Raw genomic sequence first — 24,178 nt, 5'->3', positions numbered from 1 at the left:
AGTAAAAAATCAAATAGCCAAGGTTTTACACCCCAGTCACATCAAGCCTGACTTTGAAATTGTGCGACTTACAGTGAAGTCACACGATTTCAAAGTCGAGGGGACATGCCAATTTCAGGTGCGATTTGCAAGACATCTGACACCGATGTCTATGCAAATAGCACCAAATTTAGTACATGTACTACTTTAGAAATCGGTGCTGCTCTGACCAGGTGAGAACCGCACTGATGTGACCGCTGTAATTGTGAACGATAGGGTGCAACTTGGCATGTAATTTGCAAGTCACATGGCATGCAAATCGCATACCAAGTCGCACCCAGTGTGACAGGGGTGTTAACCGTTCTGTATTCATCTAAAGGAGATGTGTGGGATTTGAAAAACCAACACGTAATCACCTCCATGCTGCAGTATCGACGTGATGCTGCAGCTGTCCCTAGTTGGCTCTAATACCAAGAACTCAGCAATCACATAACCACTGATCTCTCAGATCTTGGTCTACTCAGAGTTAAAGGATAAGTTCACCTTTGGGAACATGTTACACCATTTTTTAGGGTGGAACATGTAACATGTTCCCACAGCCTCAATTCACAATAAATTCAAAATCGGTGTCCAGATTTAAAAATCAATAACAAAAAAAATCAAAAAAAATGTTTAAAAAAATATTAAAAAAATCAATAACAAAAAAATTAAAAAAAAAATTAAAATAAATAAATAAAATAAAAATAAATAAAATAACATAAAATAAATAAAAATTAAATACATAAAATAAAAAATAAATAAATATAAAAGTTTAAATAAAATAAATAAAATAAAGTTACAATGGGCGGAGTAAATAGTACCATCACCAATAGGCGGGTTGTAAGGGTGTATCACGTGCCCTGTGCTCTCAGTCAGGGAGTAGATCGCGGATGGACGCGCTTCGCTGTGTTTGTGTCTTCCTGTGTCTGCTGGCTGAGGTGGAGGGTTTTGTGTTTGTGGGATAATCTTGGAGGATTTTTGGCTCATTGGATCATTCTCTTAAAAGGCCTTTGATTACTTATTTAGGGTAAGAGTATACACTCTAGCCACATAGACGTGTTCATATGGGAGTGTTCACGGAGTGCTTCACTATTTCACGTGTTTTCACAATTTCTCACATATTGGTTATTTATGTATATATGGTTTTGACCATTGGATAATACACTATCTAGTTTTTATTTTAGTTTTTGGAGGTATATGGTGGAAATGGACCATATTTTGGGATTATTACACTGAAGAAAAACTTGGGAAGATTCCCCCCCCCCCCCCACACGACATAGTACGGGGAGACTTCTCCCCGTACTATCTGTCAAATTTGAAATCAGCGTAGCCGTGTGGAGCTCCGCCCACATGGCCGCATCATTCATTCACGGACTTCCATAGCGGCTGTGGACTTGTAGTTTACAATGAACTACCCCGGTGCTGTGGAGCGCCGCGGTAGTTCATTGACGCTTCTTGTCAGAATATCTGCTTGCTCGTACACCTCATACTGCGAGCAGATATTCTGACAGGTCAGCAGGAGACCTGCATGGCGTCAGCGATCTACTGATCACTGGTGCAATGCTTTCCAGGCTTCTGTAGACAAAAATAATAAATGCATTTTTTTACCTGCAAACAAATGTGCATTTATTATTTTTGTCCAAAACATGAACTTATCCTTAAAGTAAAACTATTTTTTTAATTGCAATAAAATTGCACATAACATCCCCCCTAAAAAATTTTTTGAGTCCACCCCACATATATGTACATATGAATGTAAACACACACATTGGGGTGCCTACGCATGAAAAGGAATGCGATACACATTACACAACGCTGTGCACGCCAGAATGAGAGCAATAATTCTAGCATGATTCTTGGTAATACTAAACTGTTTTTTGCAGCGTTTGAAGCGTTGCCTATAGAAAATATATGGTACTGAACAGGGGCGGACTGACAACTCATGGGTCCCCCAGGCAATAGGGGATCATGGGGCCCCTGTGTCCTTGCCCAAACTCAAAAAAGCATATGAAAAATGTACCAGGGGCATCTCATGGGGCCCCCTACTGACCCCGGGCCCTCGGGCAGTGCCCGAGTTTCCAAATGGTCAGTCCGCCCCTGGCACTGAAGTTTGTCACCATTTCATAGGTGCACACAAATGTAAGGTTTGGCATGTTTGGTATCTATTTCCACGGTGCAGCCTCACCTTTTATATTTTACCAAACATTTTGCTAATTGCTTGTGTTTGTTTGCCCTAAAATTCACTGTTTTTGCAGTTCTGGGTCGGGGATGCGCTTGAGGTGCACGCACGCCCTACCTGCGCCGCCATTCAAGGTTTCAGCTGTCAAATACCATGTCTCAGGTTGGTGGTTTGTAAACAATACAGTTCTCTCCTCAAATTACCTTTGTGATAATATCGCATGACATTAAAAACTCGGAACTACCGCTATTTTATTCTCTAGGGTGTCTGCTTTCAGAAAATATAGTGTTTGGGGATTTGAAATAATTTTTTAAACGTACAAAAACAGCTATGGCAGTGAAAAGGGGCTAAATGTGTTTTTAGAAATCCTACGTACTCCTCAACCCTATATGTGCAAGGACATCGTTCTTTTATCTCCTCACGCTGCAGTACATGGAAAGTCTGAGCAATCTTCTGTAAAGTGTACAGAACACGAATCCACACCACCTCCTGTGCAATGTACACAACGTGAGCTCAGCGCCCCTCCTCCACAACCCACGTGCTGTGTGCGAGCCACCTACAGGCACCCTCTAGAACAGCACCATAGATATTGCGGCGAGGGATAGAGCGCCGGCGGAGGTACACCATAGAGAGGTTCCTTCCAGCCAGCAGTCGGTAGTATTGCCTGTGTTGGTACAGACGTACTTCCGCCCTTGGTAGCTATGGCTTTGGAAACGGTTCCGAAAGATTTGCGGCATCTGAGAGCCTGTTTGCTGTGTTCCTTGGTGAAGGTGAGAGACGGTCGGGCTCTGTGTGTAGACGGCGGGAGATACATAGACCTGCTCATTATGTATTCCCCCACAGGTATAGAAATCTCTGGGATGGGGAAGGCTGTATATGTGATAGGAGCCCAGGAGGGCCCTGATTCCAGAGCCAGCTAAGGTTGCACCGTACAGAAGGTGGAGGGAACAGTCACAATGGCTTCAGACCGACGATTCCAGGACCAGAGAACTGGGGGTGGCTACAGGTCACGTGACTGGAGATTTGGGTTAAAAGACATGAAAAGCCCAAAGCTGTTTGTTTGTAGTCCTCTTTGAGGTGTGTGGTGGTGGAGAGGGAACTTAGCCAGTAACCAGAGCAGAGGAACTACTGCAACCAGCATATACCATTAACCATGAGTATAGATGGATGCCAGCATGGAAATAATACAAGGTCTATATTAATAGTATATACATCTAATGTACCAACAGCAAAGAGTCCTGTGGAACTGTTCACATATAATCCCAGTACAGTATATTGCCAAAAGTATTGGACGCCTGCCTGTACACGCACATGAACTGTAATGGCATCCCAGTCTTATTCTGTAGGGTTCAATATTGAGTTGGCCCCGTCCTTTGCAGCTAGAACAGCTTCAACTCTTCTGGGAAGGCTGTCCACAAGGTTTAGGAGTGTGTCTATGGGAATGTTTGACCATTATTTCAGAAGTGCATTTGTGAGGTCAGGCACTGATGGCGGATGAGAAGGCCTGGCTTGCAGTCTCTGCTCTAATTCATTGCAAAGGTGTTCTGTCGGGTTGAGGTCAGGACTCTGTGCAGGCCAGTCAAGTTCCTCCACCCCAAACTCCCTCATCCATGTCTTTATGGACCTTGCTTTGTGCACTGGTGCACAGTTATGTTGGAACAGGAAGAGGCCATCCCCAAACTGTTCCCACAAAGTTGGGAGCATGAAATTGTCCAGAATGTCTTGTTATGCTGATGCCCTAAGAGATCCCTTCACTGGAACTAAAGGGCCAAGCCCAACCCCTGAAAGATAACCCCCCCCCCCGTTCCACCAAACTTTACACTTGGCACAATGCAATCAGGCAAGTACCGTACTCCTGGCAACTGCCAAACTCAGACACATCCATCAGCTTTTCAGACAGAGAAGTGTTCTCTGGAGTAACAAATCACACATCTCCACTGCTCTAGAGTCCAGTGGTGGCCTGCTTTACACCACTGCATCCAACGCTTTTTGCATTGCACTTGGTGATGTAAGGCTTGGATGCAGCTGCTCGGCCATGGAAACCCATTCCATGAAGCTCTCTATGCACTGTTGTTGTGCTAATCTGAAGGCCACACGAAGTTTGGAGATCTTTAGCTATTGACTCAGAAGACAGTTGGCGACTACTGTGCACTTCAGCATGCGCTGACCTCGCTCTGTCATTTTACATGGACTACCACTTCGTGGCTGAGTTGCTGTTATTCCCAGTTACTTCCACTTTGTTATAATACCACTAACAGTTGACCGTGGAATATTTAGTAGCAAGGAAATTTCATGGATGGACTTATTGCACAGGTGGCAATCTATCACGGTACCACGTTTGAATTCACTGAGCTCCTGAGAGCGACCCATTCTTTCACAAATGTTTGTAGAAGCAGTCTGCATGCCTAGGTGCTTGATTTTATACACCTGTGGCCACGGAGGGGATTGGCAATATATATACTGCTCAAAAAGTAAAGGAACACTTTGTTTAAATCACAGTATAGCATCAAGTCAATTAAACTCCTGGGATATTGATCTGGTCAGTTAAGTTGCAGAGGGGGTCAGCTGCTTTTAGTGTTAATGAAATTAACAGGTGCACTAGATGGGCAACAACGAGACAACCCTTAACACAGGAATGGTTTTACAGGTGGAGCTCACTGACATTTTTCCCTGCTCATCTTCTCTATTTTTCACTAGTTTTGCATTTGGCTAGGGTCAGTGTCACTACTGGTAGCATGAGGTGATACCTGGACCCTACAGAGGTTGCACAGGCAGTTCAACTCCTCCAGGATGGCACATCAATATATGCCATTGCCAAAAGGTTTGCTGTGTCTCCTAACACAGTCTCAAGAGCATAGAGGAGTTTCTAGGAGACAGGCAGTTACTGTAGGAGAGCTGGACAGGGCCGTAGAAGGTCCTTAACCCATCACTAGGACCGGTATCTGCTCCTTTGTGCAGGGGGAACAGGATGAGCACTACCAGAGCCCTACAAAATGACCTCCAGCAGGCCACTGGTGTGAATGTCTCTGAGCAAACAAGGGGTTCCTGGCCCCTCCTTCATGTTGGGTGCCCACATAGCAAGCAGCTTGCTATGGGTGCACCTGAGCAGTTGCAGTCCTGAGCCATGGCTCTGCGTGTCCATTTGCACACAGAGCCGTGGCTCGGCCCTGCTCCTTTCCTCTCCTGATTGGGTCACTGGATGTGATTGCCAGGAGCCAATGGCTTCCACTGCTGCCTCATTCAATTAGGAATGAGAGTCCCCGGAGAACCGAGGCTCTTGTGGACATTATTTGGGTGCTGCTGCACACAGGTGGGTTTTTTTTTTTTTTTTCATCTTCATGCATACAATGCATGAAGTTAAAAAAAAAACAAAAAAAAAACCTTGAGCCTTTACAACCACATTAATAGGGAAGCCAGCAGGTGAATGTTGCAGTAGAGTTCAGTTGTAGGCCCCTGAGGATCAACATGATGTGGCATCTGTCTTTGTGCCAGAGACCTGAAAACAAGATCTACAGTGATGGGGAGATTCTCCAACTGTTGTCCAACCAGCCTGGAATCCAGCATAAACTGTGGTGTGGGACCAGAATTCATTCAGCCTTTCCACCCTGTATCTTAGTCAGTAGTAGTTTCCAATCTGACATGCAACCAGACCTCTACTAGAAGTGGCCAGTGGATGCCTAAACTGGCTCTAGCCTGTGCTGCTTATTGAGCCCTGAGGTAAAACTAGCTTCAAAATCCCAGACCAGGGGAGACAGGTTTAACTAAAATAACAAAAATTGCATATAAATGCCATTGCAGCACACAGATTCACCAAATTGTATACAGCAAGGAGACCACTACACACATGTACACATGTTGATTTACTAAAACTGGACAGTGCACAATCTGGTGCAGCTCTGCATAGAAACTAATCAGCTTCCAGTGGTTTTTGTTTTGTTTTTTTTATCAAAGCTTAACCACTTGCCCTGCAGAAGATTTACCCCTCTTCCTGAGCAGGCCTTTTTTTGCGTTACTTTAACTGACAATTGCATGGTGATGCTCCGCTACACCCAAATTTAATTTACATCTTTTTTTTTTTTTCCCCATGAATAGAACTTTCTTTCGGTGGTATTTGATCGCCTGTGCGTTTATTTTTTGTGCTATAAAAAAAAAGTGACAATTTTGAGTAATAAAACAATATTTTTGACTTTTTTGCTATTAAACATGTCTAGTAAAAAATTTTTAAAATCAATTGTCATAAACTTAGACCAAAATGTATTCTGCTACATGTGTTTGTTACAAAAAAAAAATCCCAATTGTGTTTTTTTTTTTTCTTCCCTAGTAATGGCGGCTATCAGCAACTTATACCAGGATTGCAGCAGCCATTCTGACACTGGGGGAAACTGACTTGGTGTCACTGACATCGCCAGTGACACCAATACAGTGATCAGTGCTAGTAAACAGCACTGACACTGTGCTAATAGCACTGGGCAGGAAAGGGTTAACATGTGGGGCGATCAAAGGGTTAACTATGCCATTTTACATAGTGCGCTGTTAGTGCTTCACTGTGAGCACACTGCTTTGTATGGCTGTGCTATGCACAGCCATGCAAAGCACTGTGCAGGAGCTGAGCGGAGAGAACTGTATTGTTTACAAACCACCAACCCGAGACCCGGTGATTGACACCTGAAGCCTTGAATGGCGGCGGGGGTAGGGCGCGCGTGCGCCTCAAGCGCACCCCCGACCCAGACCTGCAAAATCGTGTGTGTGTGTGTGTGTGTGTGTGTGTGTGTGTGTGTGATTTTGCACACCCATGCCTCCCCGTAGCAGGGCATCTGTAATGTGAAATCCTAAATTTAAGAAACTGTAAGGGCCATCCTTTTTCTTGCGTGTATACATTTTATTATTTTCTTTTCTAACAGTATGTGGTTTCACTTTTCTTCCAGACCATTGACCAGTTTGAATATGATGGCTGTGACAACTGTGATGCTTACCTGCAGATGAAGGGGAACAGGGAAATGGTGTATGATTGCACTAGCTCCTCATTTGATGGGTATGTCTTTTCATGTGTATTGTTGTCGTGGATCATAAAAAATCAGGCCAACAAGCTGTAATACTGGCATTCTTTTTTTTTTTTTTTTTTTTTTTTTTTTTTTTTTTTTTTAGGATTGTGGCCATGATGAGCCCTGATGACAGCTGGGTGTCAAAGTGGCAGCGGATCAGTGAGTATTATGATATACACACTAGGGGATATAATTTATAAAGCATTGAATTTGGCAAACCTTCACTGGATGTGTATCTTCTAGGTGCATGTGTTTCAAATTACAGTGATTCACCTGCAGTAACTGTCCCATTCACTGGTTTATAAACATGCCCCTTCTTCTGCTGTTCTACATGTGTTTTTGTATTTTAAATTTAAAACACACCTGGATCCCAAAGCAGATGTTTTTTGTTTTGGGGTGTTGAAACAGCCATCAGAATCAGACCGCAAATACCACTTGCCTCGACCATTCCTTCCCACAGTGCTGCCTGTAGCACATCTCCGTTATCTTCACCTCCTGGTTGTGAAGAACATAACTGCCCTCATTTCTGATGCGTTCTTCTTTTTTTAATTCTCTGCTAATAGTGACCACCAGAAAGTACTCTTGACAGCACTTAAGGGACAAATGTAAAGGTAACTGGCAGTTTATGCTGTGTAGTGTATATAGGTTACTGGGCTCTCTTAGCAAGGCCTTTTTTATTTTTTGTGGGGTTTTTTTTTTGTTTTTTTTAAGGTAGTCTAGTCTAATAAGAAAGTGGAGGTTGTAAATTTTGAGCTTTGAGTCAGGATAGGCAGGATACATTTCTCATACAAAGCTTGCTATAACGGGATTAGAATCTGCCAAGGGTTTTCATGATGTCCATGTGCGTAGGTATGCTTTTATCAAACTGATGTACTTGGACTGTACAATTTCAGTTGTCGTTTGCTTGCTTTGCCTTGTATTGGTGGATTCACATGTTGGCTAATTGATTCCCCATGTTCATCAATGGTTTCACCTATCTTGTACCCATTTCACAAGGATAAGCAACTTCTTCTTTTGGGTCACAGCCTTGCCATTCTCTGTGTGCATCACAAATGTCGGCTCACACTAGGAATTGCGCAGGAATGCACTGTGCTTCCTTTTACAATTCATACGCTGTTCAGTGTGATTTGAGGCCAGTCATTCTAAGGCCATTCACCAAAATTAGTGCATGAAAAATCACTGCAGTCAGATCGCTTGGTACTTCTGTACCCTGTGATCCGATGCCGGCAAACGCGTTGCGTTTGACCTGTATTTGTGGTGTCTTTAACTTAACATTGACAACCACTGCAGATCACAACTGCACTGCATTTTTGAACGCGGTGTGGAACATTTGCAAGGAGTGTGGTTTTCCCACACCTCATTCTGGTATGAACAGGGTCTTCTGAAACAAACCCATCTCTTCTAGCATTGTAAGCTCTGTTATAATTGCTTTCACCTGCCCTTAATCTAATCTCTAATTACCATGTTAGTTTTCACCTGTACTAGACTAATGCAGGTCCTACATGAGTTGAATTCTGAATTAATTTTCTTTAGAAAATTGGACATTTTGTAATTCGATGGTTCCACCATTGATTTCGAAATTTGACCAAACAAGCCTTCCATCATTGATTAGAAATTTATCTTGGGCATATTGGAAATTTTTTGAAAAACGAAAACTCAGATTCGATGGCCACCCAAAAATCGGCCGATGCTGAAGCTCACTAATGATGTGAAATTCGAACGAAAATTCAGAGTTACAATTTTTGAAAGAAAATTCTTTCAGAATTAGACCCATATATGGCCTACATAAGTCCAAGGATTGTGGGATGTGTAGTTTCGTCACAGGTGGTGTCAGTCTTTAGTCTACAGAGAATTCATGCATTAACCTGTGCAGTGCCATGTGGCATGCCTTTTATGTTTCAAAGAAAAGAAACATTGACCAATGGTCACTATACAATACTCCTACTTCTCGACCTCTCTGCGGCTTTTGACACGGTTGATCACCCCCTCCTCCTCAAAAAACTACACTCTCTTGGCCTAAGAGACTCTGCTCCTCCTCCTTTCTATCACAGTGCTCCTTCAGTGTCACCTATAACGCTGCCACTTCCTGTTCACTTCCTCTCTCTGTTGGGTCCCTCAAGGTTCTGTCCTCGGACCCCTTTTCTTCTCCATCTACACCTCCTCCCTTGGCCAATTGACAAACTCTCACGGCTTCAATTGCCATCTCTATGCTGATGACACACAAATCTATCTCTCTACCCTTCACCTCACCCCTTCAGTCTCCACCTGTATCACTAGCCTACTAAGTGACATATCGGATTGGATGTCTCTCCACTTCCTCAAATCAATCTTTCCAAAACTGAGCTCCTAGTATTCCCCCTGGCTCGTGCCCCCCCCCCGACTTCTCCATCAAGATCAACAACACTATCATCAGTCCCACCCTTCATGCCAGGGTACTAGGTGTAATCCTAGACTCCAATCTGTCAGTGATTGGACCTGGGGCTGAAAGGACAAACTCGTGTAGACTTCACCTCCGCAACATCTCCAAGATACGCCCGTTCCTAACCTCGGAAACCACTAAGCAACTCATTTACTCCCTTATTATATCACTCCTTGACTATTGTAACTCCCTTCTCATTTGCCTACCTCATCGCAGGCTATCCCCACTTCTTCAGTCTATCATGAATACTGCTGCCAGACTCCTCTACCTCACTAACCGTTCTGTATCTGCCACCCTTCTCTGCCAATCCCTCCACTGGCTTCCAATTGCCCAACGGATAAAATTCAAAACACTGACGTATAAAGCCTTTCATAACACTGCCCCAAATTACATCACCGATCTTGTCTCTAAATATCACCCAAACCGTACTCTCCGCAAGACCTCCTACTCTCTAACTCCCTTGTCTCCTTCTCTCATGCTCATCTCCAGGATTTCTCCAGGGCTTCCCCCATCCTCTGGAACTCCCTACCCCAATCTATCAGACTATAGCCTACTCTGCTCACTTTTAGGCGCACTCTGAAAACCTATCTCTTCAGGGAAGCCTATCCTGCCCTCAGCTAATACTGGAATCTTCTACTCTTCCAACCACTCCATCCCCCACAGTTATTACCTTTTTTGTACCACTATCCCTTCCCTCTTAGATTGTAAGCTCCAAGGAGCAGGGCCCTCAAATCCCTCTTGTATTGAACTGTATTGTTACTGTGCTGTCTCCCACCATAATGTAAAGAGCTGAGCAAACTGTCAGCGCTATATAAATCCTGTACAATAATAATAATCTGACACTGGAATGTGAAAATTTATTCTACTGTAGACTATCTGTACAGACCAACAAATGACACAGTGAAATTACATGGTCAGTGTACATCCTGGACAGGTAAAATGCAGGTAGGTAGATTTGACCCCTTTCCTGCCCAGGCCAATTTTCACCTTTCAGCGCTGTTGCACTTTAAATGACAATTGCGTGGTCATGCAATGCTGTACCCATATAAAATTTTTATCTTTTTTTCCCCTACCGTCTTTCAGGCCAGCACTCTGAGAGACCTCGGCTCCTCCCCATCTGAGGAAACACCTCCACCTACAATAAAAAAGCTCCACTCCCCTCTGACCTCAGTTCAGGTGTTTCCTCCGGTGGGGAGACACGAGGAGGCGCAGGAGGACGATAGGGGAGCCGAGGGCCGGATAGCCGGCTGTGAGGCCCGACGCAGCCGGGAGTGAAGGCCGGAGTGTCCGGCTGCATATCCTCCCAGGGCAGGCTGCCAGCAGTGAGAGTGCATCCCGGGGGACGGGACAGGGCACTTACCTGCTCTTCGCCCCCCGGCCCCCTCCGGCGAGGGGGGGTGTCGGGGTGGCCGTGGTGAGGTCTGGGGAGGATCGGGGGGAGTTCCGCTCCTTCCCATGCTGGCGGTCTGAGGGCTTTGCCGGGCCGGACGTCGGGAGACGGCGGTTTCCGGCGGAAGGGGCGGGGCTTCGCCCAGGGCCGCGACTTCCGCTTCCGGTCGCGGCCTTCACACCACGGCGGCGCGAAATTTGAATGTGGCGGTGCGGTGCACAGCGGTCTGGGGGACAGACCTGCACCAGGCGACCACCCTCCGGTACGGGATGTCGGAGGCACCGGGACCAGGAGATGCCAGCACCAGCCAGTCGCAGGTAAGGTGCCTCAGTGAGGCCTCCCCTACCTGTGGGCCCCTAGCAGAAGGTAGGGCAAGGGGTCTGTGGTTTTTCAGGCCCTTGTTGCTCTGCCGGGAAGCAGGGGGGGGGGGGTGTTTAGTGTCGGACTGATTGGGCTTCCCCCCCCCCCCCCTTTTTCTTTTGTGTCTTGCAGGGCAAGGCCCGAGCTAAACTTAGGCACCAGGAGCCCAAGCGGAGATGCCCTTCCTGTAAGGAAGTTCTAAAAGAATCTTGGCGAAAGGTTCTTTGTGGCCCATGTATACAGGGGTTGGTGAGGGAGGAGAAGCCGGAACAGGGGGACCTAGCTAGGTCAGTGAAGGAGTTGGCTACCACCTTCGACTCCTTCAAGTCCCTCATGGAGAGGTTTGCCCTCCCATTACCTACACTTCCCCCCCCCCCCCCCAGGTGGCTTCGGTGAGTCGTCGGGAACCCCTTATGACTGGGGAGGAACCAGTGGGGGACTCCCAGTCTGAGGAGGAATCAGCGGGTGAGGGTCCCTCAGAGGAAGGGAGGGGCCCCTCCCGGTATAAGTTGACCCTAGAGGAGGTTGATGAGCTCCTGGGGGCTATATACGAAACCCTGGACATTAAGGAGGAGGTTAAGGCCTTATCTCTCCACGACCAAATGTATCAGGGATTGGAGGAGCACCAGCACAGAATGTTTCCTGTGCATGACATTTTGGTAGACACGATTAAGAAGGAGTGGCAAGACCCGGAAAGGAAACCGTTCTTCTCAAAAGCGTTGAGGAGGAGGTTTCCGTTTTCGGAAGACCCGGAGGCGGTCTGGAACAAGAGCCCCAGGCTAGACGCGGCCTTTTCCCAAACAACCAGGAGAACTGACCTAGCGTTTGAGGACATGGGGGTCTTACCGGACTTATTGGACAGAAGGGCAGAGTCTCTCCTTAGGAAGGCCTGGGACTCGACCCTGTACAACCTGAAACCGGCCATGGCTACGACAGTGGTAGCCAGGAACTTAGAGTATTGGCTTACGCAATTACAGGCCCATATTGTGGCAGACTCTCCCAAGGAAAAAATCTTGGCCTCTTTTGAGACCCTTTTGCAAGGAGTGGGGTATATTGCGGATGCTTCCGCAGAGTCGGTGAGATTGGGGGCCAGGTCTGCTGCCCTGACCAATTCAGCCAGAAGGGCGCTGTGGCTAAAGACATGGCAGGGGGACATCACTTCAAAAGTTAGGTTATGCGGCATCCCCCTCACAGGAGACTGTCTGTTCGGCCCGGGGTTGGAGGAATTATTGGACCGGACAGCTGATAGGAAAAAGTCCTTCCCCCTCAAGAGGAAAATGCAGGAGGGGGGGACACGGAAGGCCCGCCCGGCAAAGAGGCTGAGCCTGCGACCGCCTGGTCAGGGTAGGTCGGCTGGACAGAGAGGTAGGGGAAGAGGGGGGGCGATTTTTCGCCCTCCTGAGCAGCCCCAAAAACCAAGGTGACTTGGTTCCTCCTGTGGGGGGAAGATTGGCGGCATTCCTCCCACAGTGGGAAGCCGTGGTCACCAGCCCCTTCATTTTGGATGTCATCCGAAGGGGTTACCGGTTAGAATTTCTGAGACCGCCACCCGAGACTTTTCTAGTGACGACCCGTCCAAGGGATCCGACGAAGGACGCGGCTCTGGTGGGCGCTTTGGAGATTCTGGAGTCCCAGGGGGTCATCTCCAGGGTTCCGGTAGCGGAGCGAGGGAAGGGAGTTTATTCCCATGTGTTTGTGGTTCAAAAGCCGTCTGGGGCGTTCAGACTGATTTTGAACCTGAAACCCTTGAACAAGTCAGTACGTTACCGGAGGTTCCGCATGGATTCCATTTTTACAATCAGGTCCCTAATCCCACCAGGTGCATTCATGGCATCCATAGACTTGAAGGACGCCTACCTACACGTGCCCGTGGCGGAAGCCTCTCAGAGGTTCCTCAGGTTGGCAGTGGGGGGGGAGGAAGGAATTCGACACTGGCAGTTCAGGGCTCTTCCATTCGGCCTTTCCTCCTCGCCAAGAGTATTCACCAAGGTTCTGTCGGAGGCACTGATTTCTATCCGCTTGAGGGGGATTTCAGTGGTGGCCTATCTGGACGATTTGCTGCTCTTCGCAGATTCAGAGGCTCACTTACGGCAAGACCTGGTTATAGTGAGGAACCATCTGGAAAGCTTGGGGTGGGTTTTGAATCTGGAGAAGTCCTGCCTGGTGCCTTCTCAGAAGGTGATTTACTTGGGCTACACTCTAGACTCGGTAGACCAAAAGACCAGCCTGACTTTGGAAAAGGTCACCAAGTTGGAGGCCGGAGTCAGATTACTGCAGGGGAGCAGGTCGATGTCCATAAGACAGGCCATGTCGGTACTTGGATTGCTGACAGCGTCCATTCCGGCAGTTCAGTGGGCAGGTCTGCATATGCGTCCCCTCCAGTTGTGGATCCTGAGGGTTTGGGACAGGAAGTGTCACTCCCTAGAACGCAGGGTCTTGGTGCCCCCCAGTGTGAAAAGGTCTCTATGGTGGTGGAGGAGATCGTCCAGCATAACTCAGGGGCTGTTGTGGTGCTTTCCGATTTCCGCGGAGGTCACTACGGATGCCAGCGCCAGGGGCTGGGGAGCCCACCTGGGAAATTTGGTGACTCAGGGGGAATGGTCCTTAGGGCAGAAGGACAAATCCTCGAATTGGAAGGAATTGAGGGCAGTGTGGGAGGCTCTGCACTCCTTCCAGGCGGAGGTCAGGGGCCGGCACGTGCGTGTCCTGACGGACAATGCCACGGCAGTGGCTTATATAAACAGGCAGGGAGGGACGCGGAGCAAGGCCCTCGGGGCCTTAGCGGCGACACTGTTGTCCTGGGCAGAACTGAATTTGGCGTCCCTGTCTGCGATACACTTAAAGGGGGAGCTGAACCAGAAGGCAGACTTCCTGAGCAGGACTCGGCTCAGGGAGTCGGAATGGGCCTTGAACCCCGATGTCTTTCAGGAGATTGTGCGAAGGTGGGGATCCCCGGAGGTGGACCTTTTTGCCTCCGGAAGGAACAACAAGGTCCCAAATTTCTTCTCTCTATCCCGCTGGGACGGGTCCAGAGCGGTGGACGCATTAGGTCAGAGGTGGGACTACCGGCTTTGTTACGCCTTTCCCCCGGTTCCTTTGCTCCCCCTGGTCCTGAGGAAATTCAGGACAGAGGGGACCTCGTTAATACTGATAGCTCCCTTCTGGCCGCGGCGGGCGTGGTTTGCGACCCTGAAGAGTTTGGCCTCTCGTCCACCCTGGGAGCTGCCTCCAAGAGTGGATTTGTTAACACAGGGGCCGGTTCTTTGCCCCAGCATAGGAAGATTGCGGTTAACGGCCTGGTTTCTGAGCAGCAGCTCCTCTTAGAAAAGGGGTTCTCGCCTAGGGTGGTGGCGACATTACTGGCCAGTAGGAAGGAGGAGACCCAGGCCATTTATGGTAGGGTCTGGGGTTGCTTTACAGCCTGGTGTGACCGGACAGCTGTGGTAACCCATAGTTTGGTTTCTGTGTTGGAATTCCTGCAGGCGGGAGCGGACAAGGGATTGTCTGTCAGCACGCTCAAGGGCCAGGTCTCGGCCCTCAGTGTGTTCTTGGAGACGCCCCTGGCCAGGGAGGCGTTGGTGAGTAGGTTTTTCAAAGCTCTGGTGAGGCAGAGGCCTCCGAGGTCCAGACCATTTCCAGTGTGGGATTTGGCCAAGGTGCTCGGGGGGATGACTAGGGCTCCATTCGAGCCCTTGGAGTCCTGTCCGATAGGTGAGCTCACCATTAAGACTGCTTTTCTGGTGGCGATTACCACGGCGAGGAGGGTGTGTGAGATGGAGGCCCTCTCGATCAGAACACCCTATCTCCGTATTTTTTCAGACAGGATCGTTTTCAGACCAGACCCGTCCTTCATTCCGAAGGTAGCTCGGAGTTTTCAGAGGGAACAGGACATTGTCCTTCCCTCATTTTTTCCTGACCCGGTGGGGGTAGATCAGGAGAGGTATCACTGTTTAGATGTCAGAAGGTGCGTTCTCCAGTATCTAGAGAAATCTAGGGAGTTCAGAAGCACCGAATCCCTTTTTGTTTTTTTTAAGGGGGCTAGAAGAGGCAAGAAGGCGTCTAGAAGGACGCTGGCCAGCTGGCTGCGGCTGGCGATTACAGGAGCATATCAGGCAGAAGGCCTGGAGGTCCCGGAGGGTATCAAGGCACATTCCACCCGAGCTGTGGCGGCTACCCAGGCAGAGTTAGCAGGGGTTTCCCCAGGGCAGATTTGCAGAGCGGCAACATGGTCCAGCTATGACACATTTGCCAAGCATTACAGACTGGACCTGGTCTCGGTGCAGGAGCAGGACTTTGGTCGTAAGGTCTTACAAGCAGTTAGCCCGCCCGAAGGGTGAGTACTCGCTTATCCTCTCAGAGTGCTGGCCTGAAAGACGGTAGGGGAAAAACCAAGTTACACTTACGGTAACGTCTTTTCCAGGAGTCTTTCAGGCCAGCACCGGTTTCCCACCCACTGTTGATATTGGTTATGTGAAGATGGCTTATTATGATTATGTTGTCTCGCATTGTGTCTCCCCAGATGACCGGAGGATGCTTGGAGAACTGAGGTCAGAGGGGAGTGGAGCTTTTTTATTGTAGGTGGAGGTGTTTCCTCAGATGGGGAGGAGCCGAGGTCTCTCAGAGTGCTGGCCTGAAAGACTCCTGGAAAAGACGTTACCGTAAGTGTAACTTGGTTTTTTTTCCCACACATAGATTTCTTTTTGTGGTATTTAACCACCCTTGGGTTTGGGGTTTTTTTTTTTTATCCCTACTCCTGTGAACATTGTATACTTTGGGCAAGTGATCAGGATTTTTTTGTTTAACACGTAATGGCTTATATCAACTAATTTCATTGGTATAAGCGAGCATTTTTACTAAATCTGATTCATTCAGTAGTTTTTGTTGTGATTGGCCACAGCAATCCCATGTACATGTAGGGCCAATCACAGCTTGCAGTACAGTTGTAAGTAATGAATGGCATGAAAAGAAGCCATTCACTGTATACGACTGTCATGTGATCTTCTATGATTGGCCACAGTGATTACATGACACTGGCAGCGGGCCAGTGTAGGATCGGGCCACGCACGTGTGAGGCGTGATCCTGAGGATGTCATATGACGTCCTCCCAGGATAATAGGGTTCCCGCTTGGCCATCATATTGCAATAGGCTGGACAGGAAGGAGTTAAAGGTGGGGGGGCATGTCAGTTTTGGGGTATGCTTTACACCAATATCTTTGCTACCCCTAATGACTATGAAGATCCTCCAGTGCTAAGCATAAGTAATTTTGATAGCTCCATGGGTCCAAAAGTCTCTGGCAGTCGGTTTACCCTGGATTCTACAGAATCGTCTGGATTTATTATCACAGGGACTGGTGTTCCATCAAAGTTCTTGGCTATTCTGCCTGGAGGCTGGGAGGTTTCTCATGAAAAGAGGATGCTCAGAAAGGGTTATTAACACCGTTCTGCTTAGCAGTAAAGTGAATACCAGGAAACTACACACAACTGTGGAAGATGTTTTAACTCCTGGCCAAAAAAGAATTGGCATACAGTCCTATTCCATTCCTGCAGTTCTTGATTGGTTCCAGGAAGGAGTTAGTTTGTTGCCCAGTACCCTTAAGGTGCAGATGGTGGCCTTTGTTGGGTTTTCTGTAAATTAGATTGACAAAGATCTATCTAACTTTTTAGACCCTTTTTGTTGTTGTTTTTTTTTAATGGTTGCATCTAGGGCTCAGTGCCTCTTAGAATACCATGGCCTGAGACATTATTATTTCAGCATACATTAAGCATGGTAAGTTACCACCTGCTAGAATTAGAGTTCACTTCTCAAAGTCTATGGCTGCATCAAGAGCAAAGAGGGCAGGTGCTTCATGGGAAGAAATCTTGCACTGCGGTAAGGTCACAATCCATGCTTTTGGTTACCACTACCATTTGGAATTGTTAGCCAGCCAGGACTTATCCTTTCACAGGAAGTTGTTGCAGGCATTCGTTCCTCTCCAACATACATTTACTTATCCTTTCAAGTAGCTGTCCTGGAAGATGATTTGGGAAAACCATGGTAACCTTTACCGGTAATGGTATTTCCGAGAATCTTCTAGGACAGCATCCATATTCCCACCCAGATATTTTTGGTTTAAAGTGATTTTGTGTTTTGAAATTATTTGCATTTTTACCTAAAAATTTCCCTCTTGTACATTGGTGCAGGATCTTTACAACAACGGAGGGGAGGCTTTTTATTTTTCTAGCTTGTGTCCTGTTGAAGGCGGAGCTAATCATCTCTCTTAGCTGTTCTGGAATATTCTCTTAAATATCATTTTAAGTGTAACCAGGGTTTTGTGTGTGGGTTTTTTTCTCCATACATACTTACTTTTAACTGTCATTCTTCAACGTTGACTGGTGATTTCCCCCCCCCCCCCCCCCGAATGCAGATGCTGTCTGTGAGTACTAGACATGCGTGTAGGAATAGTAATGGGAGCAATAAAGGAAGGAAATGGTGCAGGGAAGTTCTCTGCGCTGGATTATAACCACAAAGCTGCAGTGTCAAAAATAAATTTACTCACAGACTTTCACAGTTAGCCCAAACTTACTTATTTGAGTTGGGTCTAAAATTAATATAGTAAGTGGAAGTCATATTAAAGTTTTGTTGGTTACAAAAACAAAGCAACATGACAGTCATTTCCAACTCCATTATCAAGGACTAGTTTGAAACCCTTTTTTTTTTTTTTTCAAACTTCCAGGTAGGTGCACAGTCGTGTTAATTAGTTACAGGTTAAATTAAAGCAGAAGTCCAGGAAAGAACTGTTTTGGGACATTTAGATATGCACAAATGAATTATCTTTTAATGATGGGTGTTCCATATGTCGATAGTGCTGCACTAGGTAGAAAAAACTTATTTTATTCATCGTTGACCTGACACATGCAGACCTTCCGGCACCAAGACCGAGAACTCTGTCTCTTACATAGTGAAGAGTAGTCACTCACTCTCCACCTACCTGTTCCCTCATCTATGCACAAAATGTCTTTGTGAACATCTTTTCACAGAACACAAGGTGCTCTGTAAATGGACAAGGGCAGAGGAGGGGTATATGAATGTCAGGATGTCCCCTCCCCTATCCTTTTCAGTGCACCCCCCCCCCCCACACACACACACACACACACACACACACACACACACACACACACACACACACACAACAGTTTTGTGACATAAAATATTTGTGTCTGAACTGATTGCTCACATTGGTAAAAGGATCATACGCAGCTTGTCAAACTGTTGATGCGTTTATGATGTAGCGTAGTAAGTATATTTATATGACAGGAATGCTGGAAGAAGGTAGAGAGCCTGCGAAAGATAAAGAACATTGAAGGGCACTTATCTTTTAAAGCTGAACTACATTCTGCTGGGTGGTGGTGGACCCTTGCCATATTTTGCAGTTGTGCACAACATACTTGTACATTATAGCATCCTTACCTCTGTGTGTCCAGCAGTGACCGGTTCAATCTGCAGTCACACTACATCTGATGAAATGGCCATCTCTCCCACTGCTTCCTCCTGGATTGGCAGCATTCCTGTTCAGTTATTGAAGGCACACTGCCAGTGTAATCCCAGTGTACATGTAAACAGAAGATACATCATCCCCAGCACCTGATCCTATTCATGGCATGCTGAGAATGAGCAAGGATGTACACTGTGTGGAACATGGGCAAAGGTTGTCTGGTAAAAAAGAAACTCACTCCTTGCAAATCTTTGCAAAATTTGATTTCCATATTGATGAATATAGACAATTGTAGTGTACCAAAACAAATGCTATATTAAGAAGGTAAAAATGGGCAATGAACAAGGTAATTAAAGATTGTGCTTAGTGTAGATGGGATATGCTGTGCTTTGTCTTGTTAAACTTGGTCTTGGTGTATTTATATCGGGGGTTCCCTACCTGGGTAGCCCACACCCCTAGGGTGTGCAAGACACAATTTCAGGGGTGCAACAAAGAGTGGCTTGTGTCCCTTAGTCACAAGTCATCACTCAGCCCACTGTCAGTATGCCTTGAGTAGTGGCAGTAGGTGACTGTGTTGCACAGGGTAGTGGGTAGTGGGCTTGTGTTTTTTTTTTTTTTTTTTTTTTTTTTTTTTTTTTTTTTGTCAGAGAGGATAACAGATTTAACATGTAGGTAACTGATTGACAAAGTATTGTTTATAAATCCTTTATAAAATATCATCTGACATCATTTGTATATAATTTTACTCATAAGTCCATACATTTATATTTCACAAATAAAATATTTATCAATTTTGTTGCTGAAGACCTTCAGAAGAATGGATCATGAATCCATATTCCAACAAGTTGGAACTTATTTTAAAGCAGTAGTAAACCACAGCCTTTCCAAAAAAAAAGAAAAAAATCCCATGCAAGACAATGGCATAATGTGCTAGTATGCATCGCATACTAGCACATTATGAAATGCTTTCCTTAGAATGAAGCCCTTCCATCTTCCCCAGGTCTACCTTCTGGTTCCCTGGCTCCAGTCCTTTTTGAATGGCAAAGCTGTAATGAAGTCACTCCCGCGCATGTGCACCGGAGTCTGTTTATGGCACAGCTCTGAAGACGTGGCACAGGTATGCCTTCCCTTCAGAGTGCATGCACTGGAGACATCACCAACTGCGTTTAGTGTGAATATCTCAAACACCTCAAGCTTGGGAGATATTCACTGTACCTACAGGTAAGCCTTATTATAGGCTTACCTGTGAGTACAACTTCAAAAAGCAGAGTTTACTACTGCTTTAAGTTCATTTTGTATATGGTTCAATTCTTGCTTCAAAAGCTAGAAATTTAGAACTCTTCTTCATCCTCAATTGTGATATTACTTTTGTAGGGCATGCGCACATTAAACATATCCTAGATGAAATGTGGGGCATAAAATAGGATGGGAACCACTGATTTGAATGATAGGTGAAATGTTACGTGCTAATAAGTTGGATTATATGTTTTATATATAACTTCTGCATTTTATATGTTCATTAATGTGTTTTTCTCTTTTCAGCTAATTTCAAGCCAGGAGTGTATGCAGTCTCTGTTACAGGACGCTTACCACAGGGTAGGATAAATGTCTCTCAAAATACTTTTGAGCTAATTTTTGTAACCTATTTAGATGGTTTTAACAAAAAACCTATTGGTGCTGTGAGCTTAACCATAAATTGATATTGGACACTTTTGTATCCAACATACTGGCCTTACTGACACTCTGTCTGGTTTCTTTGTTCAATATTCTAGTAAGGTTGAGTACTTCCCTCACCATTTCCTGTTTTACCCTAACCTCGTTGATGTCAATAAGTAATTGCAATAATCAGCACATTTGCGAGCTTTAGAAAAAAATGGAAATATAATTGTGTGTGTTTTTTGGTTTCAAGCCTGTTTATTGACTTAACATTTTCTGGTTGTAAATAAAAATGAGTAGGTCTTCTCTAAGCCATGCTTTGGTGCTATTGGCACAGCTGTTTCTCTCAATAAGACCTTGACATAATCTCAAACTTTGCTTATTAAAATATAATTCTAAATTATTATTTTTAAAAATAAACTTTGTTCTGTAGCTTATCTTTAAGAAAATCAGTTTGTGGCACGCTTGTTAAGTCTTTGAGAAAATGTAAGATCTTCACACAGGCTTAACTAAAAAAAGTACCACAAATTTTATATCAAATATTTGCTACTGAGCAAAAACAACTGTTCATGTCAAACCTCAACAAATGGCTGCTTATAATTTTTTTTTTTTTTTTTTTTTTTTTTTTAGTTTAAATCTCTTTCATGACTGCAAAAAAAGTGCTGGTCCTGCCAAAAATCCAGTGTTGTGTCCTGTGCACTCTACATTCTTATCACAAACAATGTTATCAGAAATGGGTTTAGGACTACAGAACACATTCCCCCTAAGCATGATGCAGAAGAGAGGGGAAGGTGTTCCATCCTTAACACTGTTCATCCTAGGTGACAGTGCTGTACATCCGTTGATACCATGCAATGAGTGAGAGTTCTCGGGACAGTGTTACTGGCAGGATCACCAGGTAAAAATGTAGGCAATAAACTGAATGAGAACTAATGGATCCTCCACTTCTAAGCTGAAATATTAATTTTTTAGTTTTGCTGCTTTTGGATACAATTTTAAAGTGGCTCTAAAGGCTTATGGTTGTGTGGTGTCTCCTCCTTTTTTTTTTTTTTTTTTTTTTTTTTTTTATCCCCTTTTATGCATTAAGGTAAAAACCTTCCAGTATCTGCTTCCTCCCACCCAAATACTTCCCTGTCTCTTTCGATCCAGCACTGTGCGCTCTTTCTCCTTCCTCACAGGCATAGAGGCAGCAGCAGGAACCATTGGCTTCTGCTGCAGTCAGTCAAATGGAGGGGAAGGGGTGCCAGTAGCAAGCAGCTTGCTATGGGGACACACAAAGTAGGGACTAGAACAAAAGAGGAGGATCGGAGCTGCTCTGTGCAATACCATTACACAGAGCAAGTGAGTGTGTATATAGAACGTTTGTTTTATTTTTAAAAACTTTTTTTTTTTAAATTGCATTTTAATAACACTTTAAGACTGCATTACATTTCCATTTGTTGTCATGTCACAGGCTGTACATAGCTGCTTGCAATGTGCTTTCCAATTTGGGGTTGACAATATCTGTCCTTATCTTCCACTATTAAATTGTTCATGTAGGAATACTCCCTGCAAATCATTGGTATGTTGACTAGTATGACTGTGGCAAACAGTATTGTGACCATAATATTCTATAGGCTAGAGTTTGTTTGTTTTTTTTGTTTGCTTTTTTCGTAATGGATTAAAACGACCGGAGTTGACCTGTCCTAACAAAAAAAAAAAACAATCTGATTTTCCCTTTCTTGATGTCATGTTCATGCTATGCTATTATTGCTTAATTAATTATTTGGTTTAGACTCAGTAGGTTAGGGTTTCTGACATCACTGACTGCTTGTTTCAAATGAGCGACTTGTTAAAACGAAGTACTGAAGGGTGACCATGGTGACCAGGGAGCTAGCAACGTCTTATAAAAAGTCAAGTAATGATGACATCTGGGTTTTTACTGTAAACTTTTCTGGAGAGACACATGGAGGCCGACACTGATTCCCTCTTTCTGCAAATGCTAGTTGCCTGGCTGTCATGCTGATCTGCTGTCATTAATACTTTGAGTTACTAACCCAGAGAGAGAATAAATATACAAATGGAATGTTGTGACTTTAGACCAGCTTTTGGATAGGCATATTTTTTTGATGGTCAGTAACTCAGTAACTATTGCAATTTGATTGTTTGAATAAAAGCCAGGCAATGAGCATTTTCATAAGGTCTGTGTTTTCTGTTTAACGAAGGTCCCTTTAACATTTAAAACACTGCAAACATGGTTTCAAGAACCTACTGTGTATTAAACGTTTACATTTTGAACACTTTTTACAAGCCTACAGTTCACCTATTTTACTGTTTGCTGCAAGTGGCAGTCATGTTATAAAAAAATAAATGCATACATTTTTTATATATATATATATATATATATATATATATATCTCCTGCCGTTTCATTACATATCTATCATCCTTTCATCTGCACCATGATGGAGCTTTGTTTCCCTTTTAGGTATTGTGCGTGAGCTGAAAAGCCGTGGGGTGGTTTACAAATCCAGAGACACTGCTATCAAGACGTGACTGCAGAAAAAGGGCTGGAGCAGAGATTGGGTTGATGTCTATGTCTTCTCTTCCGTTGGTTTTATTTTCCTGTTATGTTGCTGAAGCTGTGGTTTCCCCGCAGTGGGGGAAGGGTTGTGCCACTTGGCCCGCCACATGAACACTTCACATCTTTCTGTCTTTTTAACAAGGAAAGAGACCCTGGTGGAGGAGAATTTGGGTTGTGGGGTTTGTTTTGGGACTAAATAAAGATTTATTAAGCCTCATCGTCTTGTCATTTCTTTTTTTTTTTTTTTTTCGTCAAGATACGTGACCTACCAGCAGGGCAGTGGGTCACTCCCCAAGTTTTAGAAAAAAAAAAAAAAAAACTCTACCCAGGCAGTTACATGCAATTTAAAAGAACCGGTAAGTGTGAAACTTTAACACCAAAGTGTGCTCTTTACCCATCGTATACCACAGATGCGTCACAAGCTCTAGTCTACTGTGGCTCTAGAGAGGAAGTGGCTGACAGTTACTGTGAGAGCAGAACTGAATGTAACGGAAAGAGAGGCGTCACTGAAAGCTTTAAATCTCTTTCCTGTGCCTCACCCTAACTAGCCCAAAATATGAACAAAAATATGAAATGTATTTTTGTTTGTGACTTGCAACTGCCACACCATCAATGATATCTTCCATTCGTCCACACCTCCCAAAGCATTCTGTTACGACCTTCAGTAATCTTCCTATGATATGTTTGTCTAATAAAGTCTGTGTTCATTTTCTTTTCTGACGGGTGCGTACAAGAATTCCGGTAAGTGTTTATAAAGCGTGTGCTCTGCGTATTTCCTTATAAGGGTATAAGTTTCTAGTGAACTGGCCATCCAAAAAGCAGCAGGTCGCAACAAGCTTTGTCACTTCCTGTGTGGTGAGGCGGGTAGGGACACAAGCTTTGTAGAATGGGCAGGAAGCTAGTGTTATCGTTTTTTTTTCTAATTCACTAGCTGATATTTCTGATCATTTGTTTAGAAGCAACATGCGTTCATAGTAGATTTAATTACCATCTTTATACTTATGATTTTAGAAGGGTTGGCTGCATTTGTGCTGCAGTTTGCAGTATCTCTGTAATGGCAATTTAATTACTTTTGATTGT

The 24,178-nt window shown here is 45.1% G+C and overlaps 1 protein-coding gene across 1 annotated transcript; it reads left to right on the top strand.

Annotated features, from left to right (window-relative positions):
* Positions 1-2,810: 2,810 nt before the first annotated feature.
* Positions 2,811-23,315, top strand: SUPT4H1 (SPT4 homolog, DSIF elongation factor subunit). Its single transcript, XM_089657091.1, has 5 exons — positions 2,811-2,967; positions 7,123-7,229; positions 7,343-7,398; positions 20,423-20,476; positions 23,003-23,315. Exons 1-5 carry the CDS (start codon positions 2,899-2,901, stop codon positions 23,068-23,070), a joined length of 354 nt encoding a protein of 117 aa, XP_089513217.1. The 5' UTR covers positions 2,811-2,898; the 3' UTR covers positions 23,071-23,315.
* Positions 23,316-24,178: the final 863 nt, after the last annotated feature.

The sequence above is a fragment of the Staurois parvus genome, unplaced genomic scaffold (assembly GCF_062004578.1).
Source record: "Staurois parvus isolate SC_StPar_1 unplaced genomic scaffold, SC_StPar_1.0 ptg000029l, whole genome shotgun sequence".
NCBI lineage: Eukaryota > Metazoa > Chordata > Amphibia > Anura > Ranidae > Staurois > Staurois parvus.
Note: the sequence above shows the minus strand (reverse complement) of the source record. Positions and strands in the feature narration are given on the sequence as shown.